Source organism: Synchiropus splendidus, chromosome 4 (genome assembly GCF_027744825.2).
Source record: "Synchiropus splendidus isolate RoL2022-P1 chromosome 4, RoL_Sspl_1.0, whole genome shotgun sequence".
Classification (NCBI taxonomy): Eukaryota; Metazoa; Chordata; class Actinopteri; order Syngnathiformes; family Callionymidae; genus Synchiropus; species Synchiropus splendidus.
In genome coordinates, this window is record NC_071337.1 from 23,334,558 (window position 1) to 23,358,636 (window position 24,079).

Here is a 24,079-nt window from a genome sequence, read left to right on the forward strand (position 1 = left end):
AGCAGTGAGATTTGCTGAGTCCAATTCAGGTCCAGGGCAGAATGAAGCCTTGTCACCGCTTCACAGTGATGTTGGCAGCAAGGAGTGCGTTGATGGTGATGATGGTGGTGGTGGTGGATGTGACCTCAGCAGAGCCCAAGCAGGTAAAATGTTTTAAATGCTAATGCAGTGTGTGAATGTGAAGCCCTTGTTTGTCTGATGTTGAACCCTCATAGAAGAAGATTGAATTAGAGGTTTCTGGTCACAGAAGGCACATCTTTATCTATTTAGCACTAACTTTGTTTACGATAATGACAAGATTGGTTATTTTCTTTCATCCATTTGTTCACTTTAATGCATCAGTATGTTTTTTATCATTTGATGATAATTACTATTATTTATTATTATTTTAATCCCTTCAATTTATTTGTTCATTTATTATCCAAGCTTTTAAATAGCTATTATTATTTTGTTTCTGAACATTTCAAGTTGAAAAGCTTCCTGCAAGTTTTCGCATGTTATTATCATTTCCCGTCAACAGAAACTTCAAAGTAAGAGTACCCACCACTGTTTGTGTTCCAGAACTTCTGTTCCAACTCGACGGTGTTACGCACTCGGACGCAGTGTCACTCCTGCACTATCAGCATCATGACTCGCTGCCCTTCTGGCTTCAAACAGACTCCAGGATCAACAGCCAAAGACTGCCTGTAACCTTCTCTAGATTTCTGCCCTCCTGCAATTCATCCGTTTTGAAGTTTGATCCAACACGGATATCTGCCTTCACAGATACTACATCCGAACTGCCACACTTCAAATGGCCTTAATGGGCTGCTCCTTCGAGTGTTACAAGGATGCGGAGGTGAAACAGTGCTGTCCCGGATTCTGGGGACCCGACTGCAATGGTGCTTTTTTATATTCCTCCCTCAATATGCATTGTTCCAAAACTTAAGAACCTTTAAGAATAACATGCCTCCCTTGGAACTTGGATGGTCACCAACCCCTGGGCCACTTTTACTATGTAATTGATTATCAGAAGATTCATTTAAAACATCTTCAAAACAGTGTGTGGATCGTGATGTAAACTTATTTGGAGTGCCTCTCTCTTCAGCTAACCCTAATGCTGAGTCTATATACAATGTTTGACCTCCCTAGAGATTTTCTGGTGCATACGTCCTAAAACTACTAAACTTTCTGAAGATTCTATCCTCGTTTGAACTTGAAAATTGAAATTCTAAGTCAACAGACAGTCAAGAGCTAGTTTCTTCAAACTTTGATCAGGGTGAGAGACCACAGCATATTTCACATTCTACTTTGTCTCTGAGTTCAGTTGACAAGAAAAAGTGCGCATTTGCATACTCAGAAGTGGTTTCTCGAATCTCATAAAAAGTGCTAAAACAAATTCAGATGTGATTAAAAAATTGCATGAATGAATTCGCCTCTCCATTTTATTGAGACATCTGTCATATCTGGGAACAGTTAAGTGAAACAAGGCATTTTTTGGAGCATAAGCAGTTCCAAGTCCCCAGGTCACATGTAGAGGTCATGTCCTGCAGGATGCAGTTCATCCTGCACGGTCCTGCTTCCTTCCTATCCCTGAGACTCTTGAGTCAGCAGCTCAGGAATCTGCTGACGTCTCGCACTCTTCTTGTCATTCCTGTTTGCTTTTCTTCCATTGATCAACAACAGGAGCACAGGGGTGAAAGAGTTAAACTGATGGTTCTCTTAGAGATTTAGGAGGATGATGGTTCATACTTTGGTTTGACATGTCAGTTATCCTGCAGAATATTGTAGAATTTTCTGCCATTCACATTTTTAATCTTTGTGGTCTTTTGATTTTCAATTTTCCATTGATCTTATTTGTTGTAATTTATTGTTACAATTGACTTGTGTCACACTAGTCATTCTGCATTCTTACCTTTTCTGCATTTCGATACTTCTTGCACTGTATTCTTCTTAAACTCTCATTTCCAGCACTATTATATGTTTTTTCTGGTTTTATTAGCTCTTTATTGTTGTCTATGCTGTGCATGTAAAATGTCAATGCATATGGTTGATCAAGCTTTAAATTTTTTTTTTTTTAATTTCATTAAATTATTTTATTTCATACATTTCTGCTGCGATGATGTGTACGATAATTGTTGAACCAGTCTTCAACATTTTCATTGAAAACCATCACAAGTTCCTGACATCGATCCTTGTTTCAGAGTGTCCGGAACAAGCTGAACGCCCCTGCAGCAACAGAGGAGTCTGCTCTGATGGAATAGGGGGAAATGGCACATGCAGCTGTCAGGTGAGCGCATGCTCTCACATCGAGTCGCATCATTCAGGAGGTTTGATTCGACATACTGACATACATACATCACTGAAAGAGAAGAAACATAATTATGCATCTTATTCCCCCTCATTGTTCCGACAGGTTTTAGCATCTTTAGATTTGCAATGATGTGATTTGCTAAATATCTTCATGCATGCATGTTACGTACAGAAAAAAAATGATGATTTATTGCTGATTATTTGCATCATATGTTTGTAGTTTTATGTCAGCTTTGTGTGACTGCTGCAGGATGGTTTTGCGGGAACTGCCTGTGAAGACTGCCAGCCGGATCGCTACGGGCCCACTTGTAGCTCAGGTTTGGTCCCACTGAGGTCTGGTGATCAGCAATTGGTTGCATGGACGCATTATGGTTTTTGTTTCTGCTCTAGTCTGTTCGTGCGTTCACGGATTGTGCGACGCCGGACTGAAAGGAAATGGACGATGCACCTGTCTCTCGGGTTACAAGGGTCCCAACTGTAATCAAGGTAGTGCTCTTGTGATTGATGCCCAATTCACAGGGGTTGCTCTGATCCATGCTGCTTTTCAAACGGTCTAGAACTCCCGGAATGTGCCAGTCTGGGCTGCAAAGCAAACTCGCGCTGTATTGAAGAAGCGCTGACTGGACGCCTCATGTGTCAGTGTCTCCCAGGGTTCCAGACAGTGGGATCCGAGTGTGTGTGTAAGTTAAGCACATCACAACAGTGATGAAGCTAAATATTAAATGGTACTTTAGCACTATTGTCCATTGCACTTTTAAATACTCCCTAAATCTGTGTGTCTGCAGCCATTAATCCATGTTTAAAGAAAGTCTGTCACGACCAAGCCACCTGCGTCCACACTGGGCCGAACAAACACATGTGTGCTTGTAACCAAGGTTACAGAGGAGATGGACGTGTCTGCATGGTGGTGAATCCCTGCCAGACCAACAACGGTGGATGCAACCCACTTAATGCTCATTGTGCTTTTGTCGAACCTGGTAAAGTAAGTTCACATTTACCCACGTCATTACAGTTTACAAAGGTTTTTATGACCAGTTGGGCCGCCGTTGTCCCATTTATTACAACATCAGAGATCATCGGAGATAAGGAAGAGATAAAATTATATATTTTATTATATATTTTCGGGTGTTATGCGATGTGAGTGAAATTCTGAATGGAATAGTACAATAGCTACCTGAACTAGTCGATAACAGTGCAAGTTGCAAGTTTGAAGTGAAATTTAACACCCTCTATCACTTAGTATTTAATTTAAAGATTAAACACTAAATAGTATCGATCCCAATATAAACATATAATTTATATATTTATTAATTGAAATTATTATTAATGTATTATTTAACAAAAATAATTACATGAAATTAATAATTTGTGTCTTTAACGGACTGCGTTTGTTTCAGGGGTAAAAATAAAAAAAAAAGATTTATGTCTAAGGAGAGAGTTTTTACTGGCCATAATTCCCATTAAGGAATGGGAATTTTATCAAAATGCCCTATTCTTGATGATTAAAAAAAGCAGAACTTATGTAAAATGATGCGCAAAATTGTCAAAATGCATTTCTCCAAATGGCAATAAAACCAGAGAGCAGAACAAGTTTGGTCTACCGCAGAATGTAAAACAGGCAGGAGGGCTTCTGTCTACAGAATCTTGGTAACTAGTTTGAATTTGACTCTTCAGTCCAAATGTATATGTCGCCTGGGATTCGAAACATCACCAAACGGCAGCTGCGTCCTCAAGGAATTGTGTCAACCAAACTCATGCCACCAGAACGCCAACTGCAGTACTGTCGTGCCGGGACGCATCAAGTCAGTGTGCTCCCCCAACATTTCTGTACTCTACTGTACCAAGCATTGATATGTGTTGCTGTCATCGGCCTCATCTTTCTTGCATCAGGTGCACCTGTCGCCAGGGTTACGTAGGCGACGGGAAAGTGTGTTATGGCAACATCATGGAGCGACTAACTGAACTGAATACTGACCCTGACAGCCAGTGGCGGGGTCAGCTGACCATGGCCAGGTCACTCTTCGGTAATGATGCACACCACTGAAACTGCACTTGTCTTCTTTCTGTGGTGGTCCCAAAGTTACAGCTTTTTATGTTTCAGGTATCATTAGTTGGCAAATGCAGAACCTGGGTCCTTTCACAGTGTTTGTCTCTGTAAACAAGGGCTTCAGAGGATGGCCTGTGAGTCATGTTTTCATGTCGCAGACGTGCTGCCAAAAATATCTGATGTAAACTGACATATTTTACATTCAATGATGATGTAATAAGGATGGCGTCAGACAAAGTAAAATTGTTGAAAAATAACTATAGTGAAAACAAGAATGGATTGCCATCAAGCCAGGTATTTCTTCTTTTGGCCAGGCGAGCTCGGTGAGCCACAACTCCTCCAAAGCGAATTACTTGTGTAAGATGCATATGGTGCCAGGAGCGATGTCCTTAGATGCTCAGAAAAGTGACACTTTCTACACTCTGACGGGAAAATCGGGGGAGATTGACTCCTCCTACGGGGTAAGATCTAATGCGCATTATTACTGCTCACTATTTTAACATGAACATTGACCTAAGAGCTTAAGGTCCTGTCATGCTTTTCCATGTTTTAGGAGTTATCTATACCGTTAGAAAAAAGAGGTGTTACCTAAATATATTCTGATATACTGTATGTACCAAAATGATGCCTTCACAAAGCTGTCACTATGTAATTACAATACCACGACTGATGGTTATTTTTACCACCCAAGTAAAATCAGTATCTCTTCTTTGATTTGTCTTTTTTTCTAATGATTAAATCTCATTTATTCAGGAGAGTCTACTGAAAGTCCGTCTCTACGGCAGCAAAAGAAAGAGCCTCGTCCTCAAGTCTAACCTTCTAGCTTCAAACGGAATCATCCACATTATCAGCAAGCTCATGGACGTCGTCGAACCGACCGTAGAGAGTGATGTTTCGGTCTGAGCCCCAACTTACTCACAACATTTGTGATTGTCCCGTCCACTGATTTATTGATCCCTGTGCAGAAAAGCCTGTCGAAGATCATTTCTGAGTACGGAAAGTTTGATACATTCAAATCTTTATTGGACGTAAGTTTTGCTTAGACATTAAAACAGGTGAATTGCTGTGATATATATCTGCTATCACCATCATGAATGTTGTTCTCTGCAGAAGGCAAACATGGCATCTCTGCTGGATGGTACAGGCCCCATGACCGTCTTTGCTCCTACCAGCACAGCATTCACAGGGATGCCAGATGGTTATTTGGACTACATGAGTGGCCCTGACGTAAGCCTGTTCACTCTCTTTATTCTCTGAGTGGGTTGAGCATGAGATGCTGTGTGTTCCACAAGTCATTCACTTGCTGGTGATTCAAAATTTGTCGGACCTTTACGTGTGGTGGTGCAAATTCCAAAAGCATTTTTTCCGACATTTATTTTTATGACATATTTGTTGTATGTTTCAGAGTTCACCGAAGAGGTTGGAACTGCTCCGACACCACATCATCCCATCTGTAGCCGTATGTGCACTCTTAATCAATAACCAATCTTTGAAAATATAAAGTGACAACCGTTTTTTGTTTGTTTTTATAACATAAAGCTGGATGCATTTAATGTTGCTTCAAACCCAAGCTTCATGTCAACAGCCAATCAGCTTCTGATGATCAATATAACAGATTTGGTAGGTGTTTAGTCTTTTTGGCCAATAACAAAAAACTCTTAAAACTGATTTGTCGTGTAAGTTCCATGATCCGTCCGTCAGGGTCGAATCGTGGTGAACGGTGCAGCTGTTACGGAGGCGGCGGTGGAGGCCAAGAACGGACGACTCTATGTGCTGGACGCAGTCATGATACCTCCATCCATAGAGCCAGTTTTACCCCAGAGATGTGACGTCACAGAGAGCAAGATTAAGCAGGTAATCTGGCCTTTTATTATATCTTTTGGTTTGAACTCCCTTGTTGTACAGGGATTCTGAACATTCAACTGCCTTCAACACTATAAAGTTTGTCTTACGTTAATAATTCAAACACCATCTGAAAGCAGAAAACCAGGGCATTGTGCTTGTATAACATTGTAATAACACAGATGATGAAGAGTACACAAGCAATATCCCCAGAACAACCAATACAATGCAAAAACAGTTTTTGAGTGCAGGAGACGAGAGCTTTCCATCTGCTACGTGCATTCTCGATGATGATAGAACTTAGCTAACTACTCTCAGCCTGTGAGACAGATTGTGGTATTGTGGTTTGGCACTGTCCATGAAGTGAGAAAATTGGCTGGAAAGGGATTTTATTTTAGTTTGTCGAGGGGTGTTGCTTCACATTTTTCAACATGAGTCTCACTCAAAACCGTGTTGCTTATTATTAATATAAATCCAATCCCCTTTCTTTGTCCTTATTACACTCTAATCTTATAGTATTGTCGCATAACTCACAACACATGTTTGAACAATTTTGAACAATCATGCTAAAGCCAAGCAAACCTGACTAATCTATAAAACATGACTTTGGGAATTGACATTACTTTTGCTTAAGAGTTATTGACACTTCCTTTTAGCTGCTTGTAAGCTGCTTGTAATGACAGTAAGATGAGTGAATTGTTCTGGGAGCCATAAGTGTCCGAAGTCATGTTCTTGATAAATATTGTGCCCTCGCTGCTCCTGGTGGAACATCTCAATTGATTTAACTAAATTCCTTAAGCAGGCTTCAGTGCTGCGACAACCAGATGGTTGCCGTTAAATCAGTTACAAACTGTCTTGATTCACCTACATACACAAACAAAACACAACACATAAAAACCACAGCTGCCGCATACGGTATTGTTTAGAGATCACCTCCTGCACATTACTTCTAGTACATATTCAGGGCTTATTATCCAATGATTACTGGTATTCATTTTGAGACTTTTGTGACGCATGACTTTGTTATCTGTTTGTTATTTGTGAGTAGTTCTGTTACTGGCCTAAATTGTCACCATCTTTGTATTCAGACGACTGTCTTCTGAGACACTTCTTTGTTTCCCAGGGTGAATGTATGAGCTGCTCCAATGCCAGACAAGCCAAGTGTCCATCAGGCATTACCATGGTAGAGAACTGACCTGCTTTTACTGTTGTTCATTTGACATTTGACATGCGATTAGCCAGTAGCAGTAGTAATGATGTGTAACTCTGTTCCAATTCAGCGCTTCTTTGTGCCTGGGTGTGTTTACTTATCAACTGTCAGTGGGACTGCCATCCCCATGATAGGCTGCTCTCTCCACTGCAATAGCACAGTCACGGTAACCCTTCATCATAATCTCATCTTGAAAGTCCAGTTACATCGCCTTTGTGAAGTTAAGCTAGGCACATTCTCTCTGCTCTGCTCACAGACTCCTGCGTGCTGCAAAGGTTTCTACGGTACATCCTGCGCTACCTGTCCAGGTGGGCATTTGAAGCCTTGCTCAGGTCATGGTCAGGTGAGTCACAGATACACATACGGCAGGGTAAGGCAACGTGTCATACACATTAGTGTGCTTTGTTTTTTAGTGTCTCGATGGCCTCGAAGGAAATGGGACTTGTATTTGTCACCCTAACTATGCTGGCTCCCGCTGTCAGTACTGCACCTCCCCCAACAAATATGGACCAAATTGTGATAAAAGTAAGGAAATATATTTATCACAGTCGCTCCAGGTCAGACTTTAAGAGGTGTTGTGCTCTAGCATGTCGGTGCATCCATGGGACTTGTGACAGTCGACCAGACTCCGACGGAAGATGTCAGCGGTACACGTGTCAACGCGGTTTCATAGGACTTCTCTGTGACCGCCAGGTTAAACCCTGTGGTGACAAGGGTCAGTACTGCCACGCTCATGCAGACTGTGATTTTAGTCAGAGCTCCCGGAGGTGAGTCCAACAGCATTGCTAGTTGTACATTCCTCACAAGCCATCATAACTGCCTGGGTCCTCAGGTGTGTATGCAAACCTGGTTACCAAGGCGACGGCATCACCTGTGTGGAATCTGATCCATGTGCACCTCCTCTGAGAGGTGGCTGCAGCATCCGCGTAGGTTTTCAGTTTTCTAACTACCTGAAACTCCCAGTTGCTCCTGGATGTAATTTTCTTTGCGACTTAGTTCTTCACGAAACAGCAATCCTCAACGACTGTTGCCAAAAATTTGTCTTGGATTGTTTTTGAACCACAAATTAGAAACATAAAGGTTTAAATGAACTGACTGTTTTTATGCTTTACTTATTGTTTCACCCACATTCAGACAAAGAATGCTTGTTTTAAAACCTTGAGGTACTTCCATGCGTGGTTGCAAGGTTCTCTCTGTCCAGGCAAGTTCATCTCCTCTTTAGTCTGCAGGACCCAACAGTTTCCGAAATGAGATGAAAAACAAGTTTACATATTTCCCCAGATTATTGTGTGCCAAATCCCAAAATTCTTTTATGATATGTAGGACACTGTAGGTGACTGGACCTTGAGATTCCGGAGCAAAACTAGGTCTGGGATCGAACCTACAGAACACCATCAAAATGGAATCCAAATCCAACCAACCCAGAACGTTTTATTGAAATACATTTGTGAATTTCAGGGTTATAAATGGATAAATGGATAAAATGGTACCCTAATGCATGACCTCCATGACTGACTGAAGCTGGTCACTCATAGTTAAAGCACTCCCCATCATAACTGGTGTAAATAAGCTTCATAAAGGGGATCAAAGGTAGCATTTAAGTAAAAAAAAAAATCTGACAAAAATCCAAAGTTCAACATGGCCAAGACCGAGATGAGACTCAATGTAAATGCAGTCAATTCAAGGCATGACCAAGAACATAAAAATGGTGGTCAGTCGGTGCTATAACACGTCAAACTTTAAAAGTGTCTCTGTAATTTGTCTTCTGCAGAGCAAGTGCGTACGGACTGGACCGGGGAATTACACCTGCGAGTGCCTGACAGGATATACTAAGGATGGAGGAGACTGTTCTCCCATAAATAACTGTAATAATCCAGATAATGGTGGCTGCCACCCAAATGCCACCTGCATCTTTGTGGGTCCGGGACAGGTTAGAAATATTTTGACCCACATATCCAACAGGATTTTATTAGGAACATCACAATAATATTTTCCGCACACAGAGTGACTGCAGTTGCAAAGGTGGCTATAAAGGGAATGGACGAGAATGTGAGCCAGTGAACCAGTGCATCAGTCCAGAGGGAGGCTGCCATTATCTGGTCAGACAGTTTCCAAACTGGTCAGTGAGACTCCACCACTCAAGCTGACCCAACCACATGTTGTTGTCCTCAGGCAAGCTGCCTCCTGCTGTCCTATCGATGGACATGTGTCTGCAATGAAGGATATGTAGGAAATGGAAAAATCTGTTACGGCTCAGTCATGCAGGTGAGACACAACCACATGATGGACAGATTTTTAGACTGTGCTGATGCTAAATAACTTTGCACTTCATTGATTCCAGGAGCTGATGGTGCTTCCAGATGCCTCTGAATTCTACTCTTGGACCATAGTGAGTGACAAAAGCAGTCTCGTTTGTGGACTCAATGGACATGACATATTTGTCATTGTAGATTGACAACTCTGGTGCAGGGACAATGACCACTGACCCTGTTCTGTTTTTATTTTTTCAGAATTCTGCTCTGTCTGACTTGCTTTCAGGTCCAAATGTCACCCTACTACTCCCATCTTCCTTCAACATCAACCAAATGTCTTCAGATGACAAGCATTACTGGACATCCAAAGGAAGCCTGCCAAGTCTCATCAAGTGAAGTTTATGTTTGCTCTGAAATCTTCGGTGAGGATTCCAATGTCTTTGGAAAATGTCTGATATCTCTCTGTTATGACCCGACAGGAATCATATCATCCCTGGCATCTTCCCACTGCTAAACTTCTCCAACGTTTCCTCTGTGACAACACTGCTCGAGACCTCGCTCCCTGTTTCCAACAGTAATGAGGTAAACCTTTTAGTCTGCTGCGACAAATGCGACTTGTATCATGTTTCCACATCCTTATCAAATTGTTGGAATAACTATTTTGCGTCCTCACAGACCCCTTAATCCTTGTCTTCACTCCAACCTGTGTTATTCTTACACTGTATTCCATTGAAAATAAACCATGTTAACAAAAACAGGCCTATTCAAAAGTAGAAATCATTCATTTTTCTTGTAATGAAAAACTTACTGAAACGTTGTCTGGATTGTTTTTTAAGCGGACTCTTGTTGGAGGTGCTTACATCACCACAGCAGACATTGCTGCAACTAATGGAGTGATCCACTTCATAGATCGGGTATGTGAAGTAATGTCTATTCCGATCTCCTCCAATATGTACAGGCTGTGTAATGACTGTCTTAAAACTTTTTAACATTCTGTTTTCCTGTCGTATAAAGTGATGACAAAATCAGCTCGACTCAAACATCTCTTCAGACAGAGATGTTTGTCTTGGGTGTGAATAGTTTTCTGTGCTATCTGGTGTCAATGAAATATCATCAATGTCCGCGCTCCACCACTGTCAGTCATTGGAGAACTCCACTTTTTAAGGTAGACTTATGTACGATGGGCTCTTCCATTCTATATCGCCCCCCTTTTAACCCTATTTCAGTCATAAAATGTTGAAAACGTTTTGATTCCATGTTAAATTACAGATTTTATTAGAAAAATTTGTTTCAAATTTTTGCTTGGTCTCAGCTGTAGAATGTTTTTGCCATTTTGTGTGTAATTATATCACAACAAGATTTAGTAGTGTTCCAAAATGTATTTCATTTGGTATTATTGTGCTGAAAGACGAAATTGTAATGTCCACGTGCGAGGATGCGCAAGTGTTATTTTTTTTCTTTTTTTTAACAATGATAATCAATTTCAAAAAAGTTGCCTCTTTCCTTTATTTCAGGTGCTGATGCCTGATCGAAAACTGAGCGAAGGTTTGCTGGCAACCCTGCAACTGCATGGATTTTCTCTGTTCCGATCCTATCTCATTGTGAGAATAATTCACCCTCGCTGTTTCATAGTCGCATTTTAACTTGTCAATGTTGGTGCCATTTTCTTTGCAGCAATACAACCTCACTGATGAGATTGAAAAGGCCAGTGGCTTCACCGTCTTTGCTCCGTGTGATGCAGCTATCAATGACTACCTCAAGAAAATAGGAAAAAGTGAACTTGTACGTAAAAACACATTGTTATGCATTAGATGATACTGAAATATGCACCAAAGATCATAACAGTGAACCATTTACTTTTGAACAGCATTATCTTTCCCATTCTTTTTTCCATATTATTTTGTGACCAAAATTAAATATCTACATATATGTACTGTTATTTTCTTCCACAGGATGTAAATACAACTCGCTACCATGTGGTGGTGTCTGACAAGTTGTTGAAGACTGACCTTCAGGGTGGAGGATACAAAGAAACCATGCTTGGGTTCAACTTTCAGCTCGGCATCTACCCCAGAGATGGACAGGTCAGTGCCAAAGCGTGTGTAGAATATTTTCAACTAGGAGTTAGACTTAAAACCTTCCATGTTTGTGTGTCTGCAGCTCTTTGTGAACGAAGCACTGATGAACACATCCAATTTTCTGACTGGAAATGGAGTCATTCACAGTGTGTCAACTGTTCTCCCGATCAGGTGGAACCGCTGCGATGAAGCCAAGTACTTAAAAGAAGTGGTGAAAACAAAATCTCGAATTAATTACACACAGACTTTGCTCACAAACACATATCAAACGCTTATTGTCCTCTCTGTTCTCCTTAAAGGGACCATGTCTGGATTGTTTGTTTCCAAGTGGCGAGATTTGTCCAAAGAATTCAATTCCAGATGTAAGAATGAATGTTCTTCGATGTAGAACAAGGTTACATTCTTGTAAACCTTTGTCGGAGACTTCCACTTGAACTTATTTATAGTCACTGGATTTATTTTCTCAGATGAAGATACATGACAAGTTTTATCAAGTGATAAATTGTGGACTTCATCTACTGTAGCTATTAACACATCAGAATCCCAAACCTAACACCCTACATAATGTTACTACAAATAACATTTGCGCCTTGTAATAAATGAGAAAGTCTTTCATGAGTTTTCATACTTGATCATGAATGTTCTTAGCATCTTGGAAGAAGACTGCATTGTCTTATGAATGAACTAATAATGCATTATAGATCATATATTACTGTGAGGTCTAACTGCGATTTTCATTTGTCTCTATCTTCTATTGAAAATAACATTTGTTTCTGCTGCAGAAATCTGCGAAAATAAGGAGATGTATGTACAGAGGCACGTTCCATGGCCAGCGACTGATGCACATGGGCTGCAAAGCTACCTGTCTGAGTGTCAACATAGTATGTTAAAGCTGCAGATGCATGCATTGTTCTTCTGACGTTGGCGTGGTGTAGAAATGCGTGAATGTGATGAGTCCTACTTCTGCTAAGTCATCACAAACGCCTGATGATTCAAGTATTGAATTCTATTTCGTACATGCTCCGCCCTCTAAGGGTCTTTGCTACTGGTTTATCCCTTATTATGCATCGCCTCTGCCCTGAAAGATCTTTTAAATACTCTCCGCCCAATTGGGGAATTTCAGTTATTTAGGTTCATTCAGAAATGCAATGGTAACAATCACAAAATAAACTTAATAAATAAAATAAAAAAAATCAAACTAGAATATCATGTGATAGCACTTCCCACAAAAACGTGTAAGAACAGATAAAAAGACAAATAAAAAGCCAAATCTTCAATCAAACATTGAAATGATTCACTCTGTTTCTGCAGAAGCGTAAATGCTGCAGTGGTTTCTTCGGGCCACAATGTGAATCGTGTCCTGGAGCCTCTGGTCAGGTCTGCTTTGGCAACGGCGTTTGTTTGGATGGCACCAATGGTACGGGAGTCTGTCAGTGCAACAAAGGGTACAGCGGAACTGCCTGCGAAATTTGCGAGACCGGCAAATATGGCGTCCACTGTGATCAGGGTAGAGTGGTCGCTATTCATCATGATCGACTCACCATTGGGGAAGCTTCTTAAAGTATACCTTCTTCCTACAGACTGCAAGTGTAAGAATGGTCGCTGTAACGACGGGATGCAGGGAGACGGGACGTGCGAGTGTGACGTTGGCTGGAGAAGTGTCTTGTGTGATGAAAGTATGTGAAATTATGTGTTTGAATTGTGATTTTGAAAACACAACATGATCATCATAGAATTGTCCTGACTGATTTGTTTTTCTGACAGAGATCCAATCCACAGCAGAAGAACTGTGTGGCCCGGTCAAGTGTCACACAAGTGCCAAGTAAGTAAAACACAAATTTTTGTTTTTGAGAAGAACAAACTTGTTTTTATTATTACTATTCATTTTTTAAAAATAATTTTAGAAAAGAAACTTTTGAAAACATAACAGACTGAATTCTCACTGCTGAGTTCTCACTCTTGAGTCATCCGTGACGGGGCTTGAAACTAAAACAGAAGAGAAAACACTTTTCTTCACACTATTGAAGAAATTTCAAAGAGATGGACTGGGGATCTCCGTTTCTGATCCGTTTGCCAATTCTTCTATCATTTGTCATTCCTTAGTTGCGTGTACCGGACATCTCAACCACAATGTCTTTGCGCTGCCGGGTTTGAAGGAAATGGAACCTTTTGCAAAGGTAAAGTTGTGTTACCATCAGTTGTCGCAGTTATTACTGTAACGCTGTTTTTCATGCATCTGCAGCGAAAGATAAGTGTGCACTGGATAATGGAGGTTGTAGTCCATTTGCTGTGTGCAAGCGGACCCAACCAGGCCAACGAGACTGTGTTTGCAGCAGTGGCTATAATGGTGACGGTCTGGTGTGTGTGGGTGAGTTAACTGTTCTCTCCCAGATGAATGACAGTTTTGGTTCTCTTTTTTTTTCCTTCCTACTTTCTTTATCTTTTTGTCATATTCATATCATCTTCGATCTTCAACATTGTAATCTTCACATCGGTAGTGATGTTTAATGATTAAAAGCAAACATTTTTGTAGGATAATCACAAGTGAAATGTATTATTATTATTGTTATTATTGTTGTTATTATTATTATTAATAATTGATCATTTTGCTCAAATAAATGCAACTTGTAGTCATATTTTAAGTAGACCTATCATGTTTTTTGTTTGTTTTTGTATTCAGATGCCATATACCTTCATGGTGCATTGGAAATGTATTGAATTATAGTTTGCTGAAGTCAATAAATATGCCTGCTTCAAAGAGCCAGTGAAATGGCAGGCCATTGAAACCTCTGTTTCAAGACCTCAAAAAGAAGCATTGATCACATTCTTTCAGAAACACTGATAATGTCTCCACTTTCATTATTTTTTCGCGAGTCAGAGTGATTGTTTTTATCAGTCAAACAGTTGTGTTTGTGCATGGCGTTCACTTCAAAGAGGGCCAACGGGTGCACGAACAGTATTGACAGGGTCATCTACAATCTTAATAAAACTCATTACATAAATGATTTATTTCCATCTACCTTACAGCCAACCTACTAATCTATATTTAAGAAACAACAGGCAACCTTTTACTATATTCAGATTTTTTTTCCTCTTTGTTTAACATTCTTTTAATCATATTTTCAACTGAGGTTGTCACAACACTCTTTCGCTGGGAAAATGTGCGGTCAAGCTTTGAGCTGCCCAATGTATACACTGATGACAACCTGTGCTCCTCAGAGATCAATCCATGTCTGGAAGGAAACGGAGGCTGCCATGTCCATGCAGACTGCATTCATGTTGGTCCAAACAAAGTAAAACACCTTTTTTTCTGTCATGTCGTTTGTTCCTCTTCATCTTCTGAACTGAAGTGTTTTCGCCTCAGACGTCCTGCACTTGCAATGACGGCTACAGTGGAAATGGGCTCAGCTGCAAGATGACTGACCTCTGTCTGAAGGTGCGGTTGTACTCTATTATATCAGCTGCATATCAGAGGAAGAAAGCAAGAATATATGATGCAGAAGATGGTCACCGGTTGGAATCTGAATTGAGGAATTGGTGCCTTGCATGTGACAGGGCAAACAGGCAGCAAAATTGTGAATTATAATCCTTTTCACAGGCAGCACACGATAATTGCGAGCTTTCCACTTACATCAAAGCAGCTATCATGGATCACTTCAAGATTCAAGTTCAAGGCTGGTGTTACATATGATAAAAGTGTGGCCATTGTTGCGTGATCCAAAGAGAGTCCGCTATATATTTCTCATCTTCAAACACCTCCGTATGAGTTTGGAGGGGTAACATCCTTCAGGGACATCCTTGTTCTTCTTTTTTCTTTTTCACGTGTCGGCTACTCAAGGACTGACCGTGAGGTTCTCTGCTGGGTTGACGTGCCTACAAAGCATGTGTAGGAGAAACAAATCAACCGTCTGAAATTTCCCTCCAGGAAGGATGAAAAATCAACGCATTAGCATTACAATTTTTATGCTCAGAAAATAAGTTGGCACTCAAAAAAAAGGAAGCAAGAAAAAAGCCAATGCAAAAAATGTTGATACTATACATTTTTCTGAAACTAAAACTATCAAGGTGATCCAAATATATGCTTCATTTGTACTTGTAAGGCCTTTAAGTAATATGGACTAAATTGGGGAAAGAAACATCAACACAAGAGTTTTGCATTAACTGATATTTGGGTTTTAAAACTATGTTGGCAGCATGAAAGTTTTTACTAAATCTATGTTGAAAAGATGTAGAAAAGAAAAGATTTGTGTTTTTATCCATTGTTGCAAAAGGCCTCGGACTATGCATTCTAATGTTATTACAGAACAACGGCGGTTGCCACAAGCAAGCCAGTTGCAGCATGATTTCACCGAATGTTCTAAACTGCACCTGCAAGACCAACTTCATTGGAGATGGTTACATCTGCAGAGGCTCCGTGGCAAAGGTGAGTGCCCACATCACTAAGCTGCCTGTCTATGCTGATCTATATCTATGTTTTTTGGATTAAGCACTTGAAGTAGTATGAAAGATTACTATTCCATTCGCAGGAGCTGGTCGAAAAGAATCGAGAATTCGTAATAGGCCTAATGGTGCGTACTATCAAAACACTGTTCTTCACTTCTGGTGACATCCTCATTGCCTTGAACTGTGTCCATAGGCTACAGGCCTTTCCTTGACAGGCCGAGGTCCATTCACTATCTTTGCTCCTGAATCAGAGGTGCTTAAAGCTCAGAGAAGCAACATGGAGGTAAGTATGTTTTTTTAAATGAAATTTGATACCTAATGTGACCACAGTCCTAGTCATGTTGCATATGGTATATTTGTTCTGTCTGTCTTCCGTTTATAATATTTAACCTTTTGTTATGTGAATTCTCCTGAAAATAGTCTCCATAATTTTGCAGCAGTTAGAAGAATTGTTATACTCCTCATGCAATAGAACTAAGCCACTCTTGCATGAGGAATGGTTTTCTTTGTTCTTTATATGGAAGCAAACGTGACACACTTCATATTAAAATGCTAAATCTTTCATTTTCCTCTAGGGCAGCTCGACCTTCATATCAAAAGAGGAAATGCGTACCGTCATATACAGCCACATTGTAATGTGCCACACTCTGCTGCCCGATGACCTTCGCATAGCCAGAAACCTAACAACGCTCTCTGGCCGAGTCGTGACCACGAGGGCCTCACAGGTGATCACACTGAGAACTGCTCTTTATATTTGCGGAATGATTTCATGCACTGGTGAATGCCCTTCATTCAGCATGATGAAAACGCCAAAACATTCAAAACAACAGGAATGGGGTGCGATTACTTTTCTCAACCTTGATGACACAGAATGCCCAAAAGTTTTCTGAATTTTTCCCAAGATATTCCTACTGAAAAGGAATGAAACAAATGCTGATTTGTACCAATTTTTGATCGGCTTACAACTCTGTACTGTGGTACCTCGGTTTTCGAACGTCCCGGACAAAATTCGGAGTTAAAAAATAAAAATAAAAATAAAAATAAAAATAAAACATGACCCTTCCAAAAAAACTTTGGGGCTGGTTTTGCTGTATCTTTGACGGTTTCTGAACTAACCAAAGTTGTTCAGGGGGAACAATGTTTTTAGCCTAACTATAAAAAGCCAGGTGCAGTGATGTCGTGCATGGGGTTAGAGCCGATGTAAATGCATGAAGGAGGGGCAGCTGCAGTAACGTGTGCAATTTCTTCAATTTCTACATGAGATATTGCGAGAAAGATTCACTTTGGGTTGCCATGAATCATTGTCTTCTTGTCACATTTAGGATAACATCTCCATAAATGCAGCACAAGTAACATACAGCCATGACGTCTGCACAAATGGTATCTTCTATGAGGTCAACAAGGTTCTCTACTTCCCCAAAAGTGATGGCATTCGCCCTCCGTCTCCAGTAAGGCCACATTTATTGTGTCATTTTTTGGTGTGTTAGTTCAGTATTGTGGATTCACACAGTCATCGTCATCTATTTCATCAAAGAACATTATTAACCCTAACCCTGTAATGGACTTACCCCTGGTCTTTATCCAGCTCAATCTTTCTGATGTTGCTGATCGCCACGGCTACAGAAACTTCTTCAAGCTGCTCCAGGTGAGGCAGAGGACATCAGCTAACATGATACCCGCTGACACTTGCTGTTCTTTTAGGACACGGGTGTGATAGACCAGATCCAGGATCCAATGTATCGGCCTGTCACTGTCTTCCTGCCCACCGATTCTGCCATGTCATCTCTGCCCCAGCAACAGAAGGACTTCCTGTTTCACCAGCAGAACCGAGCTGAGCTGCTAGAGTACCTGAAGTATCATATTCTGCTGAACGAAAAGGTGACTAGTCCAAACTGATTAATTGTCCAACACAAACCTTGTGTATAATATTCTCAGTTTTTCCTCTCACCAGGCAAATGCTGAGGTCTTGACCCACATGGATTCTCCCCGGACCCTGCAGGGTTCCCCCCTCTCCTTCCTCTGTGGCGGCATGGATGACATTGTAGGTTTGAAGAAGCTAAAAGGCGTCAACGTCTGCATGGGTGAACTCCATTTGTCTTCCATCAGGGTGAAATTTTTGTCAATGATGAGAAGTGTCGGATCGTTCAAAGACATCTGGTTTTCAACGGTGGCATCGCCTACGGGATCGACTGTCTGCTGACCCCACCCAGTCTTGGTGGACGCTGCGACAAGCACGTGACCTTTGACCTTCCGGTCAGTCTGCAAGTGTTCAGTTTCTTACCCATTATGTGAGTGGTGACTGTTGCATTTTTTTCCGCGGTAGATGAACTGTCGAGCATGCACAGGAAACCCTTACTGCCCGCGAGGATCAACTTTAAAGGTTTGTGTTGTTTCCTTTGTGGCTGGAACCCACAAGGTTAAGCCTCAATTTGAGGATGAAGACTTCAAAATTGACTGGGTCATTCTAATTACGTTTAAGTTATGTTCATAGTCCTGGTTCAGGTTAGCCATTTCTTTTGGATGGTCAGGTTTAGGGTTAAAAGATGTGGAAAGCATGAAAGTCAATGAAATGTCCCCACAAAACAGAAAAACATGAGGTGTATGTGTGTGTGTGTGTGTGTGTGTGTGCGCGTGTGGTGCAGCATTAGTCGAAATAGTATCAGCAGTGGCAGTACTAGATGTACATGATACAGTGGCAGAAGTACTGTCACAGGTAGTACACTACATAGTGCTAGGAGCAGTAGTAGAGGAAGTAGTAGTGATAGCTGTAATAGGTGAACGAGTCACAGTGGTAGTCGAAATAGACGTCTTAGAGTCTTTGTATTGTCAGCAGTATTGTTTCAGGGAGTTTCAATAGTAACGTTATGGTTGCAGCACTGGTGTTTGTTGTTCTGTTCCAATCAGAGTGGCTGATGTGGTTTTTGCAGGAGGTCAACAAGTGTGACGCACCCTTTTTTCAAGTCACCAAGAACTCTGGCTGTCGTAGCATCTGCACTACCAACATTTGGCAGCCAAAGTGTTGTCCAGGTTACTATGGACGGGACTGTCAGGGTGAGACTGTTTTTTTTTTCATTCACTTGTATATATATATATATATATATTGTATATATTATATAATATATATAATATATTATATATTGGTAAAATAAGAACAGCTAAGTTGCTGCAAAATAACAAAGACAAAAAGCACCGTAAAGGTTGATGATACATTTGTTAGAATGTTTATCTTGATGTAATGGTTCTTACAATGGTCCTTCCTGGAACTTCTTCCTGTCCAGTGTGTCCCGGTGGCGCCCGTTCTCCCTGCAACAACCGTGGTCAATGCGATGATGGTCACCTTGGAAACGGAACGTGCACCTGTGTCCCAGGATTTGGGGGTCTGGCCTGTGAGCAGTGCACTTCAGGCTTCTTTGGGACAAAGTGTCAAGGTGCGTGACCTGTTTTTTTTTTTTTTATCAGACACTCCATCTCACCAGACCCTTTTGTTTGTCAGCATGCAACTGCACGGAGCATGGGTCATGTGATGATGGTCGAAGAGGCACTGGCTTGTGCTTCTGCGAGTTAGGTTGGACCGGTCAGCGCTGTGAGACCAAGCTTGGTGAGAAACGTTGTGTCAGCATTCGACTTTCATCCCTATAGTCATGACCACTCAGACTGCCTCTTCCAGACGTCATCCCGGTTTGTGATCCTGCTTGTTCCCCAAAGGCCATCTGTCAGGGAAACAACACCTGTGTTTGTCGGCCTTTTCACGATGGAGATGGTTACTCCTGCACAGGTGCGTCCAGCAGGAGTCTTTGATGGTGAAATACCTTTGTCGAACCTGACCATTATTGGTCTGACTGTGTCATCAGTTGTGGATATGTGTCAAATCTGGAATGGAGGCTGTGCCCCGGATGCCAAGTGTTCCCAGGTGGGCGATCATGTGACCTGCACATGTCCCAAGGGTCATTCAGGAGATGGCTTCACCTGCCAGCCGATCGACCCGTGCACAGAGGACAACGGCGGCTGCCATGAGCACGCAGACTGCACCATGACAGGGCCTGTGAGTTTGCTTCCTGAAATATGAAATTCATATAACTATATGTCTAACATTTAATATTGAGATTTGCTCTGGCACAATCTATGCAAACATGTCGACATGTAGAAGGATCACTGTTTTTCTGTTTGATTTTCTGTTTGTTTCTGTCTGATGTGTTTTGTGTAAGAGCTAATGGATCGTTTTCATTCAGGGGAAGCGAAGGTGCAGCTGCAAAAACGGATTCATCGGAGACGGGGTGACCTGTGAGGTCAAACAGCTGCCTATCAGCCGCTGTCGCCAGGACAACGCCGGCTGTCACTCAGATGCCCGGTGCACTGATCTCCATTTTGAAGGTGTATATTTATGCTCTTTTTGTGTATAATACTACGACTTCAAATGGACCAAGATGAATTTCACGACTGGATTGGAGGTTGAGGGCTGTCATTTACATTCCGAATCATTCAGACTTTGTGTGGTTTTTCAGGGGAAGTGACTGGTGTCTGTATCACCAGTCCAGCGAGGCTTGGCACATTGCTTTTCTAAGACCCAGTACATCACCAGGATTCTTGGTGTGGTTTCCTAGTCAGATCTATGATGTTGGATGGCACCGACCTGAACCAAGTCTTGAAATAACTTTCTCACAGATGCTTTTAAATGTTGAGTCCCAGAATGAGGCTAAGAGGAGGAACTCTTTAGGACTGAACCTTTGCACACTGCTTTAAAAGGTTTGAAAGAATATTTGCAACTGAATACCACGTTAGGTTAGCAAAGTGCCATACCGTTGATGCAGTCATATCACCTAACATCCAAAGCTGGTGAATTTCTCTGCAGGATGTTATTATTGAAGGGCTCATGTCCCATTCTTGGCACATCATGTTGCTACAAGAGCTGAGCATTGTTGTCCTTTTCCAGGAGAAAAATTCAATGGTATTGTGAGATTATATCCCACACCTCCTGGTGAAATGCACTTATCTTGCAAAGTTTATTTGTCATTTAAGTTTCAATTTCAGTGAATAGAACCAAACTTTTTAAACTTGTACTCTTTGTATTTTGTCTCCCTTGTGTGTATTTTATTTTTTTCCTTGCTTGAACTCCTGTAGATTCAACTCTGGGTGTGTTCCACCTGCGCTCTGCCAAGGGTCAGTACAAACTGAACTTCAAGGCAGCTGAGCAGGCCTGTACTGACGCTGGAGGAAGCCTGGCCACGTATAATCAGTTGTCCTACGCTCAGCAGGTCTGTGAACTCATCAGACTCGTAGCAGGCAGCCTTTGTTAGAGTGGAGCAGATCGTAGGAAAAATTGAAATAAACAACTGAAAAACACAATGATGTTTATTAAATGTTAAAAATAGTGTTTTCATAATTTCGTCTTTTTCTTTAGAAGTGAACTCTCCTTGGCTGAAGATGACCACTATATTTATTCTCGATATAGTCTATTGTTGTCTGTTTCAAATGTGTGAATTTTTACAGGGTGGGATGAACATGTGTGCTGCTGGCTGGTTGGACCAGGCGCGGGTGGCCTACCCCACCACATACTCCAATCCCAAATGTGGATTTGGACACGTGGGGATCGTGGACTATGGTGTTCGTAAAGACCTCGGAGAGACCTGGGACGTGTTCTGCTACAGGATGAAAGGTCAGTTCAGGTCATTGAAGGCCAATTGAGGTCGTCAATAAGATGTTGCTTACGTGCAATAGGAAGTAGAACATTTTGACTCTTTCAGACATTTTTCATACATTTAATTTTTCTAATTTTCCACTTTGTTTTGTTTTCTTTTTTTTTTACCATTTCTTTTGTGTTGTTTTAATTTACTTTTCCTTCCTGACGCTGCAGCTCTAGTTTTCTTTCATCACACTTCGATCTTGTTTCTTGTTGCTAATACATTTCCTTCTATGAGAATGCTCAAGGATATTACACTTGTCTTATTTTATGTTCTAATTCTTTTATGTTTTCTTAAGTTTAAACATTTTCCTCTCATAATTATTTGTGACTGTAGGGTTGCCTGTGAGATTCGATACAGTTGTTCAGGTCACCTCCTCTGGCAATAACTGAAACCTGGATGAGTTTAAGCAAAGCAAGAAATGTATTGAAAAACAGTTGTACAATTGGAGGGCAGTCCCCAGACCCTGTGTGCACAGAATCCAACGAGGCTGTGGCGTCTCAGAGCTCAGAACACAAGCATGAAGACAAACTCATTTGAAGCAAATTCCTTCAGAAGCTTCTTGACCTTTCATCTGAGCCCGGATTCAGGCACCCATCCTGTCCTCCCTAGCTCCTCCCCTCTACCACAATGCTGGTGGTTCCCATACTCATAGAAGGTCATCACAGACACAGTGTCAACAACAAAACAGAAACCAGAACTCTGAGTGCAATGTGAATAATGAAAAATGTGTATTTTTCCCATGACACCCTCACATATCAGACAGGTTTGTTGAAGTGATTAAAATTGCAGTGTCCTGTTTCCAGAGGTTCGATGCGAGTGTAAGCTTGGATACGTTGGAGATGGATACAGCTGCACGGGGAACCTGCTGCAGGTGTTGAAGTCCACACCAACCTTCTCTAACTTCCTCACTGTGAGTCCTAATGTCTCTCTTTTTATGTTAAAACCAGTCTACCGGCTAACACTTCTTCCAAATGCAGCAAATCCTCAACTACTCTCGCACATCTGACTTGGGAAAACGCTTTCTCAACCGTCTTGGCGACATCACTGTCCAGTCAACGCTGTTTGTCCCAGACAACGACGGCCTGATGGACAACCAGGTTGCGTTCTCCTCTATAACCCACAGCTTGAATTGCACTTTTCTTTCACACTTACTCTCAATGTTTTTTTTTTTGGTCCAGACCTTGTCTCACCGTGACTTAGAATCCCACCTGTTGAACGGTATGGCGCTTCCTCTCAGTCAGCTGACCAATGGCCGCCGTCTTGACACGGGAGTTGGCCGCCTCACTGTTCAGGGTGTCGTTGATTTACTGGACCCGACAGCTCTGGTCAGACAATTTCAGATTCTGTACCACATGAAGTTCAGACTAACAACTCTGGGAAATATATATTCTTTTTGTCTCCTCAGTCATCACGTTATGTCAACAATCAGTTCATCACCCAGGCTGACATCCAGGCATCTAATGGGATCATACACGTCCTCCAGGGCCCCATAAGGGCCCCGCCCCAGACTCAAGCGGTCAGTGAAATCATCTTCTGATGCTGGTTCTGACTGACCTTTGACCTGCTTGTCATTAGCAGCAACATGTGGCCCACAAGGCGGGGATGGGCGTGGGTGTGGTGCTGCTGATAGCCGTGGTGACCGTTGCTCTGTTCGTGGCGTACCGCTTCTACCGCCACAACACCAAACCGTTCCGGTTCCACTACTTCAAAGTAAGCCATGATATCACTCATCAGTTTTTCAACCCGCCTCATGACGGTGATGAAAACCGCCGCCTCTCCCGACAGGAGGATGACAATGAAGAGGAGGAACCTTCACCTCTATCAGGGGGTCGCAGCATCAGCAATCCAGTTTACGAACCAGGCCCGGAGGAGTCCGGTGTTCACGAGATCATGGCAAGTCGCTACGTTCCTTGATCACTCAGATGATTCAAGTTTCCCCAAGTAAAACCTGTCATGGCTTTCTTCAGGAAGCTGCAGAGAAGCTGACTGAGGCAGCGGAGGCACCTGACCTGCTGCAGATTGGATGAGACAGATGACCCGACTGGAACGCATCGAACATGTGACCTCACCCTGATCAAACTTTCCCCATGATCTGTAGTATTACTTTCAAAATCCGAAACATCCGAAATTGAATTTTTATGGAGTACTGAAATCCTCTTCTGCTGTATCAAATAGTTGAAAAATGTGGAATCATGTTATTAAAAAAAAGTTTAAAAATGGTTGAATGTGCAACT

The 24,079-nt window shown here is 41.7% G+C and overlaps 1 protein-coding gene across 1 annotated transcript; it reads left to right on the forward strand.

Moving 5' to 3' along the window:
* Positions 1-33: 33 nt before the first annotated feature.
* On the forward strand, positions 34-23,946 carry stab2 (stabilin 2). The gene is made up of 69 exons (XM_053862420.1): positions 34-143; positions 562-686; positions 766-881; positions 2,184-2,269; positions 2,543-2,609; positions 2,683-2,778; positions 2,850-2,972; positions 3,078-3,274; positions 3,967-4,094; positions 4,183-4,316; positions 4,394-4,473; positions 4,654-4,800; positions 5,093-5,236; positions 5,305-5,367; positions 5,450-5,566; positions 5,745-5,798; positions 5,879-5,959; positions 6,041-6,193; positions 7,305-7,364; positions 7,462-7,557; positions 7,648-7,734; positions 7,805-7,916; positions 7,978-8,158; positions 8,224-8,317; positions 9,163-9,321; positions 9,395-9,490; positions 9,564-9,656; positions 9,733-9,780; positions 9,902-10,035; positions 10,123-10,225; positions 10,480-10,557; positions 11,158-11,244; positions 11,318-11,425; positions 11,596-11,727; positions 11,804-11,932; positions 12,021-12,083; positions 12,504-12,602; positions 13,033-13,228; positions 13,302-13,397; positions 13,486-13,543; positions 13,825-13,898; positions 13,964-14,089; positions 14,941-15,014; positions 15,086-15,157; positions 16,025-16,144; positions 16,248-16,289; positions 16,358-16,447; positions 16,740-16,889; positions 17,487-17,612; positions 17,750-17,809; positions 17,866-18,042; positions 18,116-18,205; positions 18,271-18,417; positions 18,488-18,544; positions 19,092-19,215; positions 19,443-19,592; positions 19,658-19,762; positions 19,832-19,939; positions 20,016-20,206; positions 20,394-20,535; positions 21,283-21,416; positions 21,652-21,817; positions 22,649-22,755; positions 22,823-22,942; positions 23,024-23,170; positions 23,251-23,361; positions 23,421-23,555; positions 23,631-23,742; positions 23,817-23,946. The coding sequence occupies exons 1-69, from the start codon at positions 42-44 to the stop codon at positions 23,870-23,872; spliced, it is 7,635 nt and encodes a 2,544-aa protein (XP_053718395.1). The 5' UTR covers positions 34-41; the 3' UTR covers positions 23,873-23,946.
* Positions 23,947-24,079: the final 133 nt, after the last annotated feature.

Coding starts and splice junctions, on each gene's coding strand:
- stab2 (XM_053862420.1), top strand. CDS start 42: ATGAAGCCTTGTCACCGCTTCACAGTGATGTTGGCAGCAAGGAGTGCG. Junction 6,194..7,304: donor CAGAGAGCAAGATTAAGCAG/GTAATCTGGCCT, acceptor TTTGTTTCCCAG/GGTGAATGTATGAGCTGCTC. Junction 9,657..9,732: donor GTTACGGCTCAGTCATGCAG/GTGAGACACAAC, acceptor CATTGATTCCAG/GAGCTGATGGTGCTTCCAGA.